The sequence below is a fragment of the Thermothelomyces heterothallicus genome (assembly GCF_042370625.1).
Source record: "Thermothelomyces heterothallicus CBS 202.75 unplaced genomic scaffold P884_scaffold_27, whole genome shotgun sequence".
Lineage (NCBI taxonomy): Eukaryota > Fungi > Ascomycota > Sordariomycetes > Sordariales > Chaetomiaceae > Thermothelomyces > Thermothelomyces heterothallicus.
Genome location: NW_027192588.1, coordinates 259,458 through 277,506, shown reverse-complemented (window position 1 = coordinate 277,506; position 18,049 = coordinate 259,458). Strand labels below are relative to the sequence as shown.

At 54.5% G+C, this 18,049-nt stretch overlaps 7 protein-coding genes across 7 annotated transcripts; 3 read left to right on the top strand and 4 right to left on the bottom strand.

The window, feature by feature from the left end:
- Positions 1 to 1,024: 1,024 nt before the first annotated feature.
- P884DRAFT_302545 (cellobiose dehydrogenase) lies at positions 1,025 to 3,523 on the top strand (the record flags this gene model as incomplete). The annotated part of the gene is made up of 9 exons (XM_069444952.1): positions 1,025 to 1,076; positions 1,212 to 2,057; positions 2,160 to 2,281; positions 2,423 to 2,516; positions 2,598 to 2,647; positions 2,713 to 2,791; positions 2,850 to 3,082; positions 3,164 to 3,206; positions 3,306 to 3,523. The coding sequence occupies 9 exons, from the start codon at positions 1,025 to 1,027 to the stop codon at positions 3,521 to 3,523; spliced, it is 1,737 nt and encodes a 578-aa protein (XP_069294590.1).
- Positions 3,524 to 5,638: 2,115 nt separating this feature from the next.
- P884DRAFT_294424 (glycoside hydrolase family 61 protein) lies at positions 5,639 to 7,044 on the top strand. Its single transcript, XM_069444277.1, has 3 exons — positions 5,639 to 6,194; positions 6,275 to 6,888; positions 6,955 to 7,044. Exons 1-2 carry the CDS (start codon positions 5,801 to 5,803, stop codon positions 6,556 to 6,558), a joined length of 678 nt encoding a protein of 225 aa, XP_069294589.1. The 5' UTR covers positions 5,639 to 5,800; the 3' UTR covers positions 6,559 to 6,888; positions 6,955 to 7,044.
- Positions 7,045 to 7,606: 562 nt separating this feature from the next.
- P884DRAFT_272380 (glycoside hydrolase family 61 protein) lies at positions 7,607 to 8,651 on the top strand (the record flags this gene model as incomplete). Its single annotated transcript, XM_069442519.1, has 3 exons — positions 7,607 to 7,664; positions 7,872 to 8,207; positions 8,365 to 8,651. 3 exons carry the CDS (start codon positions 7,607 to 7,609, stop codon positions 8,649 to 8,651), a joined length of 681 nt encoding a protein of 226 aa, XP_069294588.1.
- Positions 8,652 to 9,340: 689 nt separating this feature from the next.
- Positions 9,341 to 9,754, bottom strand: P884DRAFT_280189 (uncharacterized protein; the record flags this gene model as incomplete). Its single annotated transcript, XM_069443411.1, has 1 exon — positions 9,341 to 9,754. The coding sequence occupies one exon, from the start codon at positions 9,752 to 9,754 to the stop codon at positions 9,341 to 9,343; it is 414 nt and encodes a 137-aa protein (XP_069294587.1).
- A 1,268-nt stretch (positions 9,755 to 11,022) lies between these two features.
- P884DRAFT_70765 (uncharacterized protein) lies at positions 11,023 to 13,798 on the bottom strand. The gene is made up of 2 exons (XM_069446034.1): positions 13,310 to 13,798; positions 11,023 to 12,773 (listed from the first exon to the last, which is right to left on the bottom strand). Exons 1-2 carry the CDS (start codon positions 13,597 to 13,599, stop codon positions 11,171 to 11,173), a joined length of 1,893 nt encoding a protein of 630 aa, XP_069294586.1. The 5' UTR covers positions 13,600 to 13,798; the 3' UTR covers positions 11,023 to 11,170.
- A 1,761-nt stretch (positions 13,799 to 15,559) lies between these two features.
- Positions 15,560 to 16,276, bottom strand: P884DRAFT_280187 (uncharacterized protein; the record flags this gene model as incomplete). Its single annotated transcript, XM_069443410.1, has 3 exons — positions 15,560 to 15,632; positions 15,694 to 15,932; positions 16,025 to 16,276. The coding sequence occupies 3 exons, from the start codon at positions 16,274 to 16,276 to the stop codon at positions 15,560 to 15,562; spliced, it is 564 nt and encodes a 187-aa protein (XP_069294585.1).
- Positions 16,277 to 16,389: 113 nt separating this feature from the next.
- P884DRAFT_70749 (uncharacterized protein) lies at positions 16,390 to 17,130 on the bottom strand. The gene is made up of 2 exons (XM_069446033.1): positions 16,536 to 17,130; positions 16,390 to 16,447 (listed from the first exon to the last, which is right to left on the bottom strand). Exon 1 carries the CDS (start codon positions 17,078 to 17,080, stop codon positions 16,688 to 16,690), a length of 393 nt encoding a protein of 130 aa, XP_069294584.1. The 5' UTR covers positions 17,081 to 17,130; the 3' UTR covers positions 16,390 to 16,447; positions 16,536 to 16,687.
- Between the last annotated feature and the right edge of the window lie 919 nt (positions 17,131 to 18,049).

The following is an 18,049-nucleotide window of genomic DNA, read 5'->3' as shown; positions in this document are numbered from 1 at the left end:
GCTTCTGACTACAGGACCAAATGTGTAGGTCCAGGCATACGCCGGACCAGCCATCCCGACATTTCTAACAAGGCTGACAGCCCCTGACCCCCGCATGGTAACCTTTCCCTGGTCGAATAAGTCAAGATACCGCCCGGAGTTCGCAGGTTAAAGTCAGGGAAGCCAAGAAGAGGATAGAGTGCACCATCAGTCCAGGTGAGCTTCCATGTAACCAATCTTCACTCCTCCTCTGACGTTGTTCGCCAAGTAGTGGTGCTGTGTAGAAACCCCCTCCCAGCCCAGAGGCAGCAATTTCATCAGCAAATACAACCTCGTTCCTGCGCCCAGGCCGAGGTTCACCAATAGGAAGGTGCAAGGTTTACCGGACAGACCGATATGGTAGGACTGAGGACCCGGCGCGTCAGCATCATGAGGGGAAGCGGAGCAAGGAGATTCGGGGAGAAGGTACGAGGTAGGAAACCTGGGAACTTAATACTATGAGCAGGCTGCCAGTGTAGCTTTAATCTACCCCCCCAGCTACCTGGGAGGGTTTCCCCGCTCCGGTAAATTTGAGAGGATGTACCCCGTAATTACATGCTTCGTTGGGTCGAGCCGTGGCGTGCTTACTGCCGGTGTGCCACGTTTTTTGGCGGGTTCCCCCAGTCTCGGCTAATAAAATTCCCCGACTTCCATTTGGCAGAGAAGCTTTCGAGAAAGAAATCTCCGCATCCGAGTCTGGGGAAATTGTGGAGGAGGTTGCAACAAGTACTTCGAGAGACACCCTGTGAGATTCCCACGAACCCTTGTACCCTGACAAGGGGCGGTGGTGGTTCTGGGGAGGAGCAGTGGATCTATCTCGAAGAGGGGAAACAGATCTGAGTTGGAACGTTTAAAGAGGGTTCACAGCTCTCGAATCCTCGTCCACATCGTTCAGATGGACGTGAACTCAGTTTGCCAACTCGCACTCGCCTGCGTCTGTTGACTTCCTCGCCGAGCCTATCCCCTTGTCTGGTCTGCTGTGTTTCGGTCGTTTGTGTCGGGCAGCATGCAAGTCGCTTCAAAGTTGGTAGCCGTCACTGGCGGTGCCCTGGCGCTCTGTAAGTAGAGGAACAAAACCCCCTGTCAGTAGTGGCCGTCACCACTCAAGAGCCAAAGAGACACTGGATGTTCTGCCTGCACGCATATACCTGTTGCTGACCTTATTTACCTGCCTTTAACCTCTCCTATCTCAGGGCTACATCCAGCGGCAGCACAGGAAGGATGTACCAACATCTCCTCCACCGAGACGTACGATTACATCGTTGTGGGATCCGGTGCTGGCGGTATCCCTGTTGCGGATCGCCTGAGCGAAGCTGGCCACAAGGTTCTCCTGATCGAGAAGGGACCGCCGTCGACGGGGAGATGGGGTGGGATAATGAAACCGGAGTGGCTGATCGGTACGAACCTGACCCGCTTCGACGTCCCGGGTCTCTGCAACCAGATATGGGCCGACCCAACCGGGGCCATCTGCACCGACGTCGACCAGATGGCGGGGTGTATGCTAGGAGGAGGGACAGCGGTCAACGCCGGACTGTGGTGGAAGCCGCACCCTGCCGACTGGGACGTCAACTTCCCCGAGGGTTGGCACAGCGAGGACATGGCGGAGGCCACAGAACGCGTGTTTGAGCGGATCCCCGGCACCATCACCCCGTCGATGGACGGCAAGCGGTACCTCTCACAGGGCTTCGACATGCTGGGCGGCAGCCTCAAGGCTGCCGGCTGGGACTACCTCGTCCCCAACGAGCACCCGGAGAAGAAGAACCGCACATACGGGCACAGCACCTTCATGTACTCGGGCGGAGAGAGGGGCGGGCCCTTGGCCACATACCTCGTCTCGGCGGCTCAGCGCGAGGGCTTTACGCTGTGGATGAACACAACTGTGACGCGCATTATCCGGGAAGGAGGCCATGCTACGGGCGTCGAGGTGCAGTGCAGCAACAGCGAGGCAGGTCAGGCCGGCATCGTCCCGCTAACCCCCAAGACCGGCCGTGTTATTGTCTCCGCGGGAGCATTCGGCTCGGCGAAGCTGCTCTTCCGAAGTAGGTTCTTGGAGCCCTCCGCCTTCCTCCTGGGGGTGGGCAGTGGGCCTTGGAGTGGTTGGTGATCTTGTTGGCAAGAAAGGCTGACAGTATTCACGCCAGGCGGTATTGGACCGAAGGACCAACTCAATATTGTCAAGAACTCAACCGATGGGCCTAGCATGATTTCGGAGGACCAGTGGATCGAATTGCCGGTTGGCTACAACCTCAATGATCACGTCGGGGTGAGTAATTCCTGACGTGGGCTCCTGGCGCGAGCGAGCGTGTGTGCGTGTGTGTGTGTGTGTCACCGGGTGCAGGCCGTGGGACTTCTGTGCGGGTATCATCGCTGACCAGCTCGTACTGCTGCTGATGTAAAATACAAGACCGACATTGAAATAGCGCACCCGGACGTCGTCTTCTACGACTACTATGGGGCTTGGGACGAACCCATCGTCGAGGACACCGAAAGATATCTGGGTGAGTTGTCCCGAAACGTCCGTCCGCTCGCGGCGGAACCAGGGTCGAAGTTGGTTATATGTGAGGGCTGACGTTGCGCAGCCAACAGGACCGGTCCGCTGGCGCAGGCTGCACCCAATATTGGCCCGATTGTAAGCTAGGACGTACCTCACCCGCTGGATGTTTGCCGGCGTTATGCTCATCATATTTGGTCCAGTTCTGGGAGATCATAAAGGGGAGCGACGGTGTCTCTCGTCACCTGCAATGGCAGGCGAGGGTCGAGGGAAAACTCAACAGTGAATTTCCCAATGGCTGTAGGGTGGTAAATGGCAGTACTGACAAGAATGACCGTAGCCTCCATGACGATCACCCAGTATTTGGGCACAGGCTCCCGATCTCGAGGCCGGATGACTATCACGAGGCGGTTGAATACGGTAGTCTCGACCCCTCCATACCTCCGAGATGAGTATGACAGGGAGGCCGTCATCCAGGGCATCGCCAACCTGCGAGAGTCATTGAAAGGGGTGGCCAACCTGACATGGATCACCCCGCCGTCGAACGTGACGGTGGAGGATTTCGTGGACTCGGTAAGCGAAACGACACAATCGGTTACTATGAATATGATTGCGTCCAGCCAGAGCTTGTACTTACGAAGGAACTTGGTCCAGATCCCGGCTACCCCGGCGCGCCGTTGCTCCAACCACTGGATAGGTGAGAGAGATAATTATATGATTATCCCCTTTCCTTCCGGCGATGAGTTCTGCGTTTCTCTCGTCGCAGACACAAACCGCTGACAACCTCGGGTCACAGGCACGGCCAAGATTGGCCCTGACGACGGGCGGGAGGGGGGCACGTCGGTGGTGGACCTTAACACTAAGGTGTACGGGACTGACAATATCTTTGTCATCGACGCATCCATCTTCCCCGGCCACATCACAGGCAATCCCTCGGCAGCCATCGTGATCGCGGCCGAGCATGCAGCGGCCAAGATCCTTGCGCTACCGGCCCCGGAGAATGCGGCATCGTGATGGCTTGCTGCTTCAGCTCTCAAATAATAAATTTGGGGCCGGAGGGGTGAAGGTGTGGAGAGGGGAGGTTTATCGGCATTGCCGTGGCTGTGCGGGAAGTTGTTGAAACGCCCGAGAGTTGATTTCCGTTATTACTTATTGATTTGCAGTAATCCATAGATTGCGATACAGTGTCCGGCTGTGTGGCTTTTGTGCCCTGTCTTGACAGCCAAACGGAGAGCTCAAGGGTGGATGAGTGTAGGGTCGGTTGGTCGGTATTGCGTGCAGTCACGGTCTGGGAAAGTGGTGGAGCTCTTTTTCCGGAGCTCCGGTCAGTTCCTTCCAAATGAGCGCGATTGAAACCACGCGCCTTCCGCAGCACTGCCTCATTGCTATAAGAAACTTGGCGGTACCATCCAAGGTCATTTTTTGGTGCTGGACAGATATAAGCGCATCAATAAATGCGCATCTGAGCAATTCGCCACTCCCGAGAAACACATGCGGTGGTGAACGAAAAATATAAACGGGGAAGGGGGGAAAGGGTGAGTGGGCTGTTGTTCGAGGAGATCGAACCCAGGCAGCTTGGCTCGGGGGCCGTTCCCGGATTTTCCGGACGTGACTGCGAAGACTAATTAGACGAAAACTGCCCAGACTACATGGAGCCTTAGGTAGCAAAGAGCGGCTACCCTCCTTTCAACGCAACACCATATCGCCTTCATTCTAAAGGGTAATTACCTCACCGAGCCGGAACTCATGCGCAGGTAATTAGTTACTAAGCAATAATTAGACACTAAGTAGGTTAACGCCGGTGTATAATAGTACATTTAGCTATACCTGATTAGTTAAGTAGAGAGAGCCCAAAGCCGCGCTCGTCGATGACTACCCGCCCCCACGGCCTACTTTAGCGTGACAAGGTCTTCCGCGCCCACAGTTCGGATTTGGATCGGTAGCATACAACGCACTTGCGTCATTTTCGACTATTGCCGACGTTTGGAGTGCTAGGTACCTCCATTTGGCACCATCACTGACTTGGTACGGGAAGGGTAAGTCAGGTAATATACAACTAATTAGTGTAACTGTTTCGGGATGACGAGCAAAGCCGGCTGCCATGAAGCGTTCGTACACAGCACACCAGTACCGCGTCTCCAAAAAAGGCGGTGGCTGTGTGTCCCTGGTTAGCTCCCTAGTCTTGAGCTCGACGGTTGCTATGTATAGCGCGCGTCGGTAGCGACCCAATCCCCTCCCCCCTTCTCTTCTGGCAAGAAATCGTCACATCTCGAGAGCTCTACTGCCTGGCACGCCGCGGAAGTACGGGACGGAGGGCCACCAAGTTGTCCTGGTATTCGGACCGGTTCAGGTTGGCAGCGAACATCCGCGCATCGAAGGAAGGGTGAAGAAGGAAGGGGGCCTTAGGGGGCATTACCTTGTGGAGCACGTATCATTCGCCATCGCACACCACACACCGCGGACAGCGGTTGTGTTTTCCTTGGACTGCAAGGACACCAAAGCATGCAAGTACCTGAGTGTCCAGGACTGCCTAAATTAAATACACTGGCGCCGGGACGTGTAGATGGACCGAGGGTCCCCGGCTCCCGAGGGAATGGGAAATCTAGGTCGGGCACACGTTGTATGCACGCAGGAGTTCATCAAGAATGACAAAGGCCATGAGCGAGAGATGACGCAGCGGCCGGAACTCGGTTCGAAATAATAATCTCTCCTTCTGCTTCACTTGAAGAGCCGAGACTCTCACCGCGCCGCCTGCGCGGGATTCACGCACTCCACACGGCGCCCGCAGGAGTCGTTTGACTGGACCTTGGGTCACTGGGCATGGCGAGCTGGGCGGCGGAGCCAAATGCCGTCGATGTGTTTGGAATCGTCGACAATATCGGCGTGGCGCCTGAGTGGTCGCCGCTGCATTTTAGCCGGCCGGGCCAAGGCGGCAGAGCGCCCCCGAAACCCAGGACAGTGTAACGCTGGCTGGAATCCGGGAATGTCAGGTCTTGCCAAGGAGAGTAACTCGGGGCCATGGACCGCAAACCTTCTCGATCTGGGGAGGATTTGCAAATACCGACGATGAGCGGCCGGCGGCCGGCCGGGGGTTGGGGGGAAAGGGGAGAAAGCAGGGAAGCAGGCTCCTTGGCCAGGGGCCAGGGCATATAAGGACGGGAATGAGGCCTCGTAGCGAAGCGGCGTTCTGAAAAGGAGGAGGAACAGAACTAACGAAGACTACCCAAACATACCAAGGTCGTGTTGATTAATTAGCAGCCCCGATTCTTCCAGTTCTTTCCTCCATCCCCAATGCTGACGACGACCTTCGCCCTCCTGACGGCCGCTCTCGGCGTCAGCGCCCATTATACCCTCCCCAGGGTCGGGACCGGTTCCGACTGGCAGCACGTGCGGCGGGCTGACAACTGGCAAAACAACGGCTTCGTCGGCGACGTCAACTCGGAGCAGATCAGGTGCTTCCAGGCGACCCCTGCCGGCGCCCAAGACGTCTACACCGTCCAGGCGGGATCGACCGTGACCTACCACGCCAACCCCAGCATCTACCACCCCGGGCCCATGCAGTTCTACCTGGCCCGCGTTCCGGACGGACAGGACGTCAAGTCGTGGACCGGCGAGGGTGCCGTGTGGTTCAAGGTGTACGAGGAGCAGCCTCAATTTGGCGCCCAGCTGACCTGGCCTAGCAACGGTGCGTTGATCATTTTCCTTCTTCTTCTTCTTCCTTCTTTCTTCCGTTTCATATTATGCTAACTGTTCTCTTGCTTGCAGGCAAGAGCTCGTTCGAGGTTCCTATCCCCAGCTGCATTCGGGCGGGCAACTACCTCCTCCGAGCTGAGCACATCGCCCTGCACGTCGCCCAAAGCCAGGGCGGCGCCCAGTTCTACATCTCGTGCGCCCAGCTCCAGGTCACTGGCGGCGGCAGCACCGAGCCCTCTCAGAAGGTTTCCTTCCCGGGTGCCTACAAGTCCACCGACCCCGGCATTCTTATCAACATCAACTACCCCGTCCCGACCTCCTACCAGAATCCGGGTCCGGCTGTCTTCCGTTGCTAAGCAGGCACAACAAGTCAAGGGAGTTGGAACGGGGCAATGGGAGCGGGCTGGAGCCGCCTGCGTCCTTGTTTTCTTACCCTCGCCGTTCGTACGGATCAGGGCCAAAGCAAAACATCAAGGAAGGGCGGTTGGAGGGAAGATTCCAACCTACCAACCTGGGAAGCCGCGGGAGAACTCTTTGACGTGGTTGACCGGCTCAGATCGAGGAGAGCAACCCAATCTGTACATAGACGCCTATTTTTCACGATGAACATAGTGCCAATGAAGCTCACGACAGTCACACTACCTTGCCATTCTTGCCCACACCCGAGAATACTTCTCACCGCGAAGGTACGTAGGTCATATTGTACTACTTCGCACATGTACTGGAGATTAATACATGCTGGAGGCAATTAGGACATCGAAATACTCTGCTTTGGCACCCAAGGAGGAAGATTTGAACCTTTAATTCTGCAACCTAATAATTAGTTGGTGTGACCGGCGGACTTTTTGGGACTGGCAGTACACCCAATGGGGGAGCCAGCCAGCGAGTGCCGAAGGGTTTACAATATTATAATTAAGTTAATATTACTCTGTGTCGTCCGTGACCCTCCTCTCGAGCGTCCACATTAAGACGCACCCCTGACGCTCGGCAGTTACAACCGGATTAATGGTAACTTTGGTGACTGATGAACCCCGCCGCGAGTCGACCGGTTCTAGGCCCGGAACCTAGGTTCCGGGATTCAAGAAGGTCTGCCAGCCCTTTCCTGACCTCCAATTAATCTAACTCCCATGATACCAACCAGGTTATGATACGGCTCGAATACGCTTTCCATGCGGGTCGTCTCGTGAGTCAATCCCTGCTGAGTTCACCAAACGGTGCCTAATTACCTTACCTATATAAGACGAGCATCACCATGAGGCATAATTAAAGAGACAGATGGTTCAGTGAAGGCTCGCTTTGTGGAGCTGCTCCGGTGTCACGAACTACCTCTTCGTATCTTTCCAGAACCTATTGAATAACAGCGCCTCTTGAGACCCTCGAGGCCATTGACATAGTGTCATCGATATGAGGCTCCTCGCAAGCTTGTTTCTTGCAGCTACGGCTGTTGCTGTTCAAGCTCACTGTACGCTCACCACTCCCAGGCCTGACATTTGTTTACACATCCACCTGCCATGACATAATTACGTTAGCTACCAGATATTCATGTCGCATTTTTCATCTAATACCACCCACCCCTCCGCGCCAACCGCGGGAACATGAGAGACTAACGGCTAACACTATTTTTGCCCTCCTCTCATCTCTCTTTTCTTAGACACCTTCCCGAGACTAGTTGTTAACGGAAAGCCCGAAGAGAGTGACTGGTCCGCCACGCGCATGACCAAGAATGCGCAGAGCAAGCAGGGCGTCGAGAACCCAACCAGCGGCGACATCCGCTGTTACACCTCGCAGACGGCGGCCAACGTCGTGACCGTGCCGGCCGGCTCGACCATTCACTACATCTCGACCCAGCAGATCAACCACCCCGGCCCGACTCAGTACTACCTGGCCAAGGTACCCCCCGGCTCGTCGGCCAAGACCTTTGACGGGTCCGGCACCGTCTGGTTCAAGATCTCTACCACGATGCCTACCGTGGACAGCAACAAGCAGATGTTCTGGCCAGGACAGAGTATGGAACCCCTCTCTTTCTCTTCTCTGGGGCTGAGCAGATCTCCGCGGCTTCGGTGATGAGTCGGCAGTCCGAGAACGTAATTAATAACCCGTCATGTCCAATATTAGTGCTAACCAATATTTTTCCCCTATTTCCTTGTATGCGCTTGTTGCAGACACTTATGAGACCTCGAACACCACCGTTCCCGCCAACACCCCGGACGGCGAGTACCTCCTTCGCGTCGAGCAGATCGCCCTCCACATGGCGTCTCAGCCCAACAAGGCCCAGTTCTACCTCGCCTGCACGCAGATCAAGATCACCGGTGGCGGCAATGGCACCCCCGGCCCGCTGGTCGCGCTGCCCGGAGCCTACAAGAGCACCGACCCCGGCATCCTGGTCGACATCTACTCCATGAAGCCCGAATCCTACCAGCCTCCCGGGCCGCCCGTCTGGCGCGGCTAATCAGTCGATGAGTAGGCATGCATGGTATCCCTGTTATCCTCTTTCTCCCGGTGCCTCGAGGGCCAGTTGCAAGCCGGTCTGGTTCACCAAAGTTTTCTCTGAGCTGCTTTGTCCCTTGGTTCCTTGACTTCGGTCTGTCAGGCGCACTCCCAAGAACGACAAGGTAGGAGGGGCAAGGGGAAAGGGAGGATGGATGTATATAGTCTGGACGGTCTGAATGCCAATCAAATTCTAAGCGGACTTTGCTCGACGTCTCTTCGTGCGAACCGTGATCCATACGACAGCAGAACTCAAAGCGGTATTAGATGGAGCCAATAGACTGAGATTCACCTCAACAAGCGCGTACTAATTAGATTCTACACCCCATCTCTTAATTATCCAGGATGATCGCAACTAGGTAATTATAGTACCTCGGTACCTATCTGACTTAGCCGCCCATGTGTAACTTGATCATCAATATTCCCCGAGGACACAGACACACACAAGCACACATAACCTCCTCTCACTTCCCCATCCTTCTCACCCGTTACTTCTCGTCATTTTTACGTTCCCCTTCTTTTCGGTAACTTCTCCCCTTGCCCTGGATTTTCTCCTTTTCCCTCATGCTTTACTTCCGTTTTTCTTCTTCTTTCTCCGTTCGATTCACCAATCTTTTGTTCGATTCAACCGTAATTAGTCCTCTTGCCTGATCAGTTCAAAGGCGGCGGCGGCGGCGGCGGAAACGAATGCGGTCGAGCCGGGGAATAATACCCGTTATTGCCGACTGCGCCTACCGGGGGCAGTACGGGAGTTACGGGCGGCACGTTTGGCGGAGGCGCGCCTTGGGACAGCGGGACTGCCGAGGGTTCGGATGCGGGCCGAGGGGTGGAGGTGCTGGCGTTGCCGCTCTGGTGGCGGCTCGGGACCGAACCCGATGACGCCATCGATTTCGGCCCGGACGATCCGGACGACCCGGACGACCCGGACGACCCGGACGATCCTGTCGAGGAGCCGTGCGCCCGGCGGTGCATGGCGAGGGCTAACCGGGCAATAAAGAAGGAGACCAAGAACCCGAGGGCGGTGTAGGCGACGATGATGAGGGCGAGCGCGTCGTTGCTTTTCATGGCTCTTAATTGAGGCGTCTGATGTTAATTATGGTGTGTTCCGGTCGACGAAGATCCCGTGAAAAGACTATTAATGTAGGTAGCTGAACATTCTACACGAAGCATCAGACAGTAACAAACAACACACCAGATCAGCCGATCCAAAAACGCGATGCAGTTCTATTCGGCCGCAGCTCTCGGGAAAGAGCTGATAGCCATGATATTACTTATTAGCTTCCTCAGCGGTGTCTCGGTTTCGCACGTCGTTTCCAGCATCGTCTCTCCGGGCAACGTCCACGTCACACCTGTATATCTGTATCGCGACTGGTTTTGCCAATGGCTTGTATGTAGGTACTTGTATTGTTGCGGCTGCGAGTGTGTCAATCTTGGGGCAACACCAACCGTGGACCACCAGGGAATTATGGATGCTCCGACAGCACGTTCCCGGGGTGGTGTCACCAAAACAGGTCAGGTCCTATGCGCTTTTGGACCCATGGGATTCCGACGCATCGGGAAACCGCATAAGGTACCTAATCAGGGGTGGTAGCGTGACCATGATAGCTAGAATTCGAGAAATTCAACCCACTATTAATTACAAAGCAGACGGGAGGCAGCAGAGGTGAAACGGAATTGTTTGCTTCTTCGAGCGTCGTGGCTGTTTTTGTTCCCCTTCCCGACTCATCCCCCTCTACATTCGCTCCTCTCTCTTGCTTTGATTAATATTGGATGTCTTTGTCGTGTAATCTGCCTGTGCTCTTCGCTATGCAAGAGAGCTGATGGAGGTCTAGTTGTAGTCGTCAAAATAGTTCAAAAGATCGATGTCTTCTATCAACGTTTGCTGGCCCTGTGGTTCTGTATAAGAAGATGGGCACAAAGAACCCACCGTTTGCAGACTCCACAGGGCAGTTATCTTATCTAACCTTACATGATGGACGCGTCCGTTGACACGTACTGCATCAAGAGCTTATAATTAACATTCATGGAAGTCGCACATGGTCCATGATTTGTATCTCCCTACGGTAATAGGTACCCAAATCCAAATACAAACACCCCAACCAGACTGGACTGACGGGAAGTTGAGACGCGCCTCATGACACATATTGTGAAAAACCATCTCGCTCAGCTGAGACATGTCCGTCATGAAGAATGAGGAGACTCTACTAAGGACAAATTAGGGCCCCGGAGACGACGGCTCCATTGGCTTCGAGTCCCTTTCGCATAGCCCATTGAACTAGATGCTTCTACGACCAAATCGCGGCATTCACATCTTTTGGTGCCCTCGGAAGAAAGGAAGAGAAGGCAAGAAAGTTTGGGAGAAGGGGGGGGGGGGGTGGTGGAGATCATGTTGGATCGTGTCACCCTTCCCAGCGAGTGGTACAGGATACAACGATCCACCGAGAATGAGTAGGGTCATCAGCAAAAGAGCTAGAGAGAAACTCAGGCAGATGGGTTGGAAAGCGCAGCCTCCCATAGCGTCGCGCTCTCCAAGAGATCCTTGCCAAGCTGCCGCTGCAGGCTGGTCATCTTATCAATCAGATGCCCCGTCGCTACGGCCTTGGGTCCCCAGACAGTTAGTGCTATCGAGGCGGCGCGTTCTAGCCACACGATGCATTGCTCCAGATCTCCGCGGCGCTGATGTATCTCCGCGATGTCCTCCATAGCGTGAGCAGCGATGCCGTCTTGATAAAAGGTGGGCTCCCCCTGCGCCCGCGCTGTCGAGGGCGGCGGTCTTGTCACCACTGACATGCAGTGGCTGAGCGCCAGGTCAGGCTCGCCGGTCAGCATGTAAAAGTGGGCGAGCTCGTTCTCAACCGATCGCACTTGGTCCGAGTCCGGCCCGAACTCCGGGCGAGCCGAGTTGAGCAGCTCCGTAATGATCTCGAGACCGGCATGATATTCACCACTTCGGCGAAGAAGCGTGGCCAGTGAGTCGAGGAGTTTGAAGGTGATTGCTCGAGACCGCCCAAGTCGGGTGTTGAAGATGTCGAGCATGCACTGTAGGCTGCGTTGCGAAATTTCTTGACAGTTTTCGTCCTGCAGCAGTTCCTTGCAGATATGGGTGATTGGGTGGTTGGATGAGAGGCTCCTCTGGGCCTCCTTGGCGAGGAACTGGAGCATTATGGCTCGAAGTTCAGGTCTTGCGCTGGTGTTGACTGGCGAGAGCGTAGCGAACACGTTCCGTAAAAAGTCAAACGGTTGGGTCGTCATCGCCCCGGCTGCAAGTTGGCCTGCCTCCGAAAAGGCAGACCAGGCTCGCCGGTCTGGACGATGTTCAGGGTCTTCTACGGACCCAGCGGATATCTTGACGAGATAGAGGGCATTTTTTATGGTGTTCCAATAACGTGTGGATTCATCAGGAGATCTTTCTCCTAGGTAATGGTCGGGACTAACACCTGGTGGAATGTTATTGAGCTGCCAATCGTAATACTCGCGCAGCTTCAACGTGATGGTGCTCAGGGTTCGCATCTGCGAGTCCGGAGACATGGACGGGGACGGGCTATTGAATAGCCGCCGCAGCTGCTCCGTATAAGCAGCCATGCTGGGACTTGAACCACCGGAAACAATGAGTGCACCACGGTCGTCTTGTGCCTGACTACTCTCGTCCGAGGCCGCTAGACTTGAGCCGGACGTACTGCTAGGGGTGCTGGGTGGTGAGAAAGGCGTCCGCGGGGTGACCTCCTGACCGGGAGACTGCTGGGAGGCGGGCAACTGTGGCTCATCTTCTTGCTTAATTAGGTCAGAGATGCTGATACTCCGTCTCGGTTGCCGTGAGGGTTGTGGTGGGCTTGCGCTCCCTGTTTGGGCGGGGCTGGAGGAAGACGTTGTCGGTGGCGTCTGTTGCACAGACTGCTGAACCGTCCTGGCACAGCGGATCGTCCTGCGCAAGTCTTCAGGGCTGAAGTTGTTTCTTTGGTCCGTCTGCCGGGCAGGCGACGGAGGGCCAGATCCTTGCCCTCGCCGCGCCGCCCGCGCCCTTTCGTCACTGTTGACATTCTTGAAGACGTTCCACTCCCTAAATCGCTTGTCATACATGCGCTTGCTGTCGCGGGAGTCAGCGACGTGGATCAGGGTCATGATGGAAAGGATCAATCAGGTGGAAATGGAAGGTAGAAACTGGGCGCGATGCGGCTGGAATAGAGGCAAGACGAATGAAATTGGGAAGCAGGGTGACAAGCAAGTGTCTCTTTAGGGGGAATAAACTGAGGGGGAGAGTCGCGCGATCGGGGGCTAATAAACAGACCGCCCTGACCGGCCCCGAGAAAGAGAGAGAAATACTTCGATTGGCCTCGATGGGTGGCCCGAGGTGAGTCCACTCAGACTTCCCGGTCAACTGAATAAGACGCAGGGCAGTATTAGCGTGCAGGATGCAGGCCGCGACGGCAGAGAGGGTGCTGCCGAGCGCACCCCCCTCCCTTCCTCTCTCCCTCTTCCTTCTTCATGCCCGATGGCTACCCTGTGCTGTCGTACCTCGGTCCACACCAGCCGGTGCTGTTGCGGAGAGAATCTGGGTTCAGGAAGAGACAAAAGAAGACGCGCTAGGCCGTTCGGCTTCGGCGCGGACTGGTTCTGGCATACCTTGCCGAGAAGCCATATTGCTTTCTCATAATCTCGCTCACTCTCTTCAGAGGATATTGCCTGTAGAGGCTGATGATGGTCTCGCGGTGGCTTGCCCATTCTTTTGCCGAGGGACCTTGCAGCGTGCGGGATTTCCCTTGCAAGCCTGCGCTGTCCGGCATGGCGTGGGCATCATCTGGCGCCGAAGTCAGGGTCGGGTTCGGTGCCGGTGGCGCTGAGTCAGTCGAGAATACAGTGCTCGTCGGGCCCGGCCAGACGGGCGCTACTGCACGGTTCTCGGGCATGATCATGGTCTCGCTGGTGGCAGAGTTCGGTTCTCTTTCATATCGCAAACGGCCATGGAAAGTCTAGCGGAGGTCGGCGAATACACGACCCCATTTCCCATGCCTCGCGCAAATCCTTACAGGCAGGAGAACAACGATTGCGGTCACGTCAGGAAGAATGTGGGGGCATGGAATGAGGTCTTTGCAGCAGGCGGTCCTCGGGGTGGTGGTTATCAAGGGGTTGTGCTGTGCGGCACAGCAGATCGAGAAAGAACCTTGCAGGGGGCGTCTGACACCCCGCTAGGCTGCCACCATCAGGCAGATCATTGATTGGCGCGCCATGCCGGTGCAGACCACTCAGCTGGTTGACCGACACAAATTCCGGGAAGGTGCCATCTGCGGCCCGGTCGAGGGCGTTTCATTCATTCCGTGCGAGACGTATGGAAGCTCTCCAATTCTGATCCTGCGCTGATCGTTGATTTGACCCGGCCGTAACTTGATATTGTCGCGAAAGCTGGGAACTGCCGGTGTCAGGACTTGAGACGTTGGAAACATGTAGAACACAGAGAGCAAAATGGACAGAGGCTGTAGTTCGGGGGCCTTGAGAACAAGCTTCTAAAGAGGCTATGTCCAGGTCGGAACCAACTGTGTTTCGGTGTATGTTTGTACAATCACGTCTCTGATTGAACAACTCGATGTAAGGACATGGGTTGACCGCGGCGTCAGCTGAATTAGAAACCCGACGAAAAAAAATTGCTTCGTGGCTTCGATCGTGAGTTTTTTATTTTATTTTTTTTCTTTTCAAGCGAACCCCAGCTTGTGCAAGTCTGCTCAGACCAGCGATTTTTTGATTGGGCGATGAATGCATCATACAGGCGGGCGGTGCACTTCGAAGCCCTTGCTCATTCGTTACAGAAGGCCCCGGGCAGCTATAATAAACTCTAGTACTAATAGTGGTGGGTATTCCGTGATTAAGCACTTTTCAGCTCTGCAACCCTCCCGAGTGATTAGGTCACTGATCACTTAGCTACCGCTATATCCTGCGGTGTCTTTTGATAGGGATAGGGTGTTCATCGGTAGCCTGACTATACCCCCTAGACTTAGCCTGACCAACCCCTATACCTAAGCCAAGAGGCTAGACTGGGAAGTAGGGCTTCTATAGGGATATTCTAGCCACTTCTCCTTTCTTTATAGTATATTAGTATTCTAGATTAGGAGTTAAAAGAAGGAGATAGAGGTTTTTATCTAGCCTATTAGGTATAGTAGTATAGGATTAATAATACTAGTAATAATAATATTTTAATCTTATATCTTTTTAAAGTCTATTTATAATTATATAAGTATTTTCTAATTGATTACTAATTAATTTTTAATTATTTTAGAACAGATTTAATATTATAAAGAATAAGGGTAAGGATTAGAATATATATAGAATTGATTTTGAATTTTTAAGACTTATTAGTTAGGTTATATTATATAATACTTGCTTAGAGAGGAGGGTAGTTAGGCTAAGTATAGAGGGATAGTTAGGCTATTAAATACTAGTTTAATAGGTATATTAAGGTCTATAGTATAGATACAGATTATATAATTATTCTGTATATATACTACTATTGCCCTCCTTTGCAGGCTCCTACTATGCTTATGGTGCTACAGCTTATTAATAAACAAAACACCCTCGAGATTTGCCATTTGGAGGATATCAGACTAACCGAGAACGCCGGGACCTTGAGGTCCATTGACCCCCCTATTTCTAATCTCAGCTACTTATATAAAACTATAAAAGAACGAAGATAATTATGGGAAGGGTACTCAAGTGAAAAAAAAAATGTCAAATGATAAAAGAAGATGGGGATGAAAAAACTAATAGAGAACAGATAAAGATAAATCTAATAGTCTATGAAACTGTGCTTTTCGGAGTGTCGGGCTTGGAACGAGCTTGGCCATCCAATAGCCCGGTCACTTCCCCAAGTGCCGAGGTGAGGAACTAGTCAAGAAGGTCCTTTCCTTCCCGGTAGTTTTTAAAAGCGTCGCACACGGCTACTGCGAACGCTAATGGCCTTTACACGGGTCAGTTTTTTCGAAATACGGAGACGGGCTTCAAGGGGCTATTAAGCGTACGCCTGGAAGTACGTCCATACTAGCGGAGCAATCAAGAGTTTGGAATCTGCTGCCTTGAGACCCAAGTGGACGGCCAGGCAGAAACCTGCACCCGCCAGAAGCAGATTGAGCAGGCAGCCAAAAAACGTGACGACCTGCTTGCGCCAGTGTTGCTCCCCCTCGGTCAAGCTGATCTTGATCGGCTCCACGGCCAGCAGCGCGGCGAGAAGGGCAACGTTGATGACGAAGCCGAGTGACCCCTGCGCGATCATGGAACGAGAAATCGGTCAACCTACTAGGATTTCCTCTTGGATCGGGAAAGAGTCCAGTGGGGGAGAGAGAGGGAGCTTACCAGGATCAGACATGCTCTGAGCAGTGTATGGGTTCCTACGTCGAGCGTATCTCCTTCGTCCAACCCAGCCGCCATCACGGCCGTGCAACGGCTCGTTCCGGCGGCCGTCGTTGCGCGGCCCCAGCGTTCCGGCCTGGCGGGACTCCCGAGTTGGCAGAGATAGCCGATAGCCACGGCGGCAACGAGTCCCAGGTGGGCTGAGATGCCCCAAAGGTGCATCAGCTTCCATCTGAAGTGCTTTGTCCGATACATGTCGGTCTGTGTCTGTATGGGGCGTCCGGCGGATGCGCCAGGCGGGAGAGCCGGGATCGGGATCTTGGGACGAGCGGCCCGAGCGTATGCCGGGGTGATGATGATCTGTGACTCTGGCCGATTCGAAAGCAACGATCAAATGACAGGGACTCGGGTGTTGGCGATGGTTCTCTTAAGACCGTCAGAGTTCAAAACGCTTGGTTAGAGAAGGCAAGATATTATCGGTAGGGGTCGACCGCGAACCAGGGCAGCAGCTCACCATCCTATAGAGCGAGAAAAACTGTGTCGACTCTCGAGCCCATGGCTGCTTTGGCATGGACTGGCTTCTTGAGGTAGCGAGGATCCTTTTGGCGGTAGGACGGTCAAGCGGCTCAAGCGCAGACATGTTCGTAGGCTGCCACATTCTTCCCATCACGAAACCACCACCAGCCCCTTCCTTGTATTTCTGGCCGCCACTTGCTCACCCGGGTTGGCCCACGACCGGGCTCGCCGCAAAACAAGCCACACACTCGGGTCACTCGCTGAGTCTGTCGCCGCCCTCGTCTTGGGGCCAAAGGACTCGGGAGGATCCTGTCTTGTGGGACGCGGCACTCCCACACGTGATGGACTTCGAGCCCACACTGTCGAAGGACTTGGCCCTGATGCTACCTCATCAGACAGCACGGAGGATACTCTGCGTGCAGACTGGACCTTCGCCCGCCAGCGACTGTGCCAAGGCGGTCCAGCGCCACGGGCGCACTGCCTGCCCCCATCTCGTGTTTCACTAGCGGACTCCTCCAATCGGCATGTTCCAGGCCTCGACATGGCTGCTCATTGGCTGATGAGCAGTGGGTTGCTCTCGGTTTTGGCCGTCCCGTCTGCCTCGCTGTAGCACAGAGATCAAAGTAATCCGTACAGATTACTCCTTACCGCGGTGTACCGTTTCTGATCCTTCCAGTCGGGTCAAAAGAGGAAGCAATGACTCAAACGAACGAGAGGCGGGAGAAAGAACGTAAACTCACCAAAATACAAGCTTCGGCAGCTCACGGTTACACAGGTATGTGGTAAGCCGATGACCTTGCTGCCTACAAGGATAGCAATGGATGAGAACCAAGCCTTCTGGCAAAGGCAGCTCGCCCAAGCAGAGAACATCGTGCCGGGTCAAGAGTGCCGCCGCCAACAGCCCGGCCCTGTGCGGCACAGAGCGGAGCGTTGGCCCGAGGCCGAGCTGTGGGCTGGGCTAAGCTGGGCGGGCTGTACTGTACTGTACTGTACATACTCTATGTATGTATGTATGTATGTAGTGTATGTAATCCGTACAGTACATACATACATACACTACTTGCGTAGGGCTGAGACCTGAGCTTAATTTAGGGGCTGTTAGCGCGTGCCTCACTTTCCCAACCCTGGCGGCCCCGCTCAACCAGATCCCTCCCGCGGGGCGCTCCACGTCTCAGCTTGAACTTGCCTGCGCTATCTACCGTGAGACTTTTAAAAGCACAAGCTGAGAGCTGGCATGTTTGGGAACGGTTGCATTCTCTCTGTGCAATTGGCTTTCTATTCCAACTCGGCAATCTCCCTGGCGGAGTTTCCACTTCCCGTTTTCTGCCCTTCGCCATTACGCCCGCCTCCGAACGGTGAAACGAGTTTGGAATACGAGCTGATCTGTCAAGCCGTAGCGAAGCTGCGGAAGCCGGGCACAGTACTCCCGTAGTCATCGTGATGGGCGCGTTAGAGACTCATGCAGTCATCATGCTGTGCGTGCCTTATGGTAGGTACCGTGTTTTGCTCTCA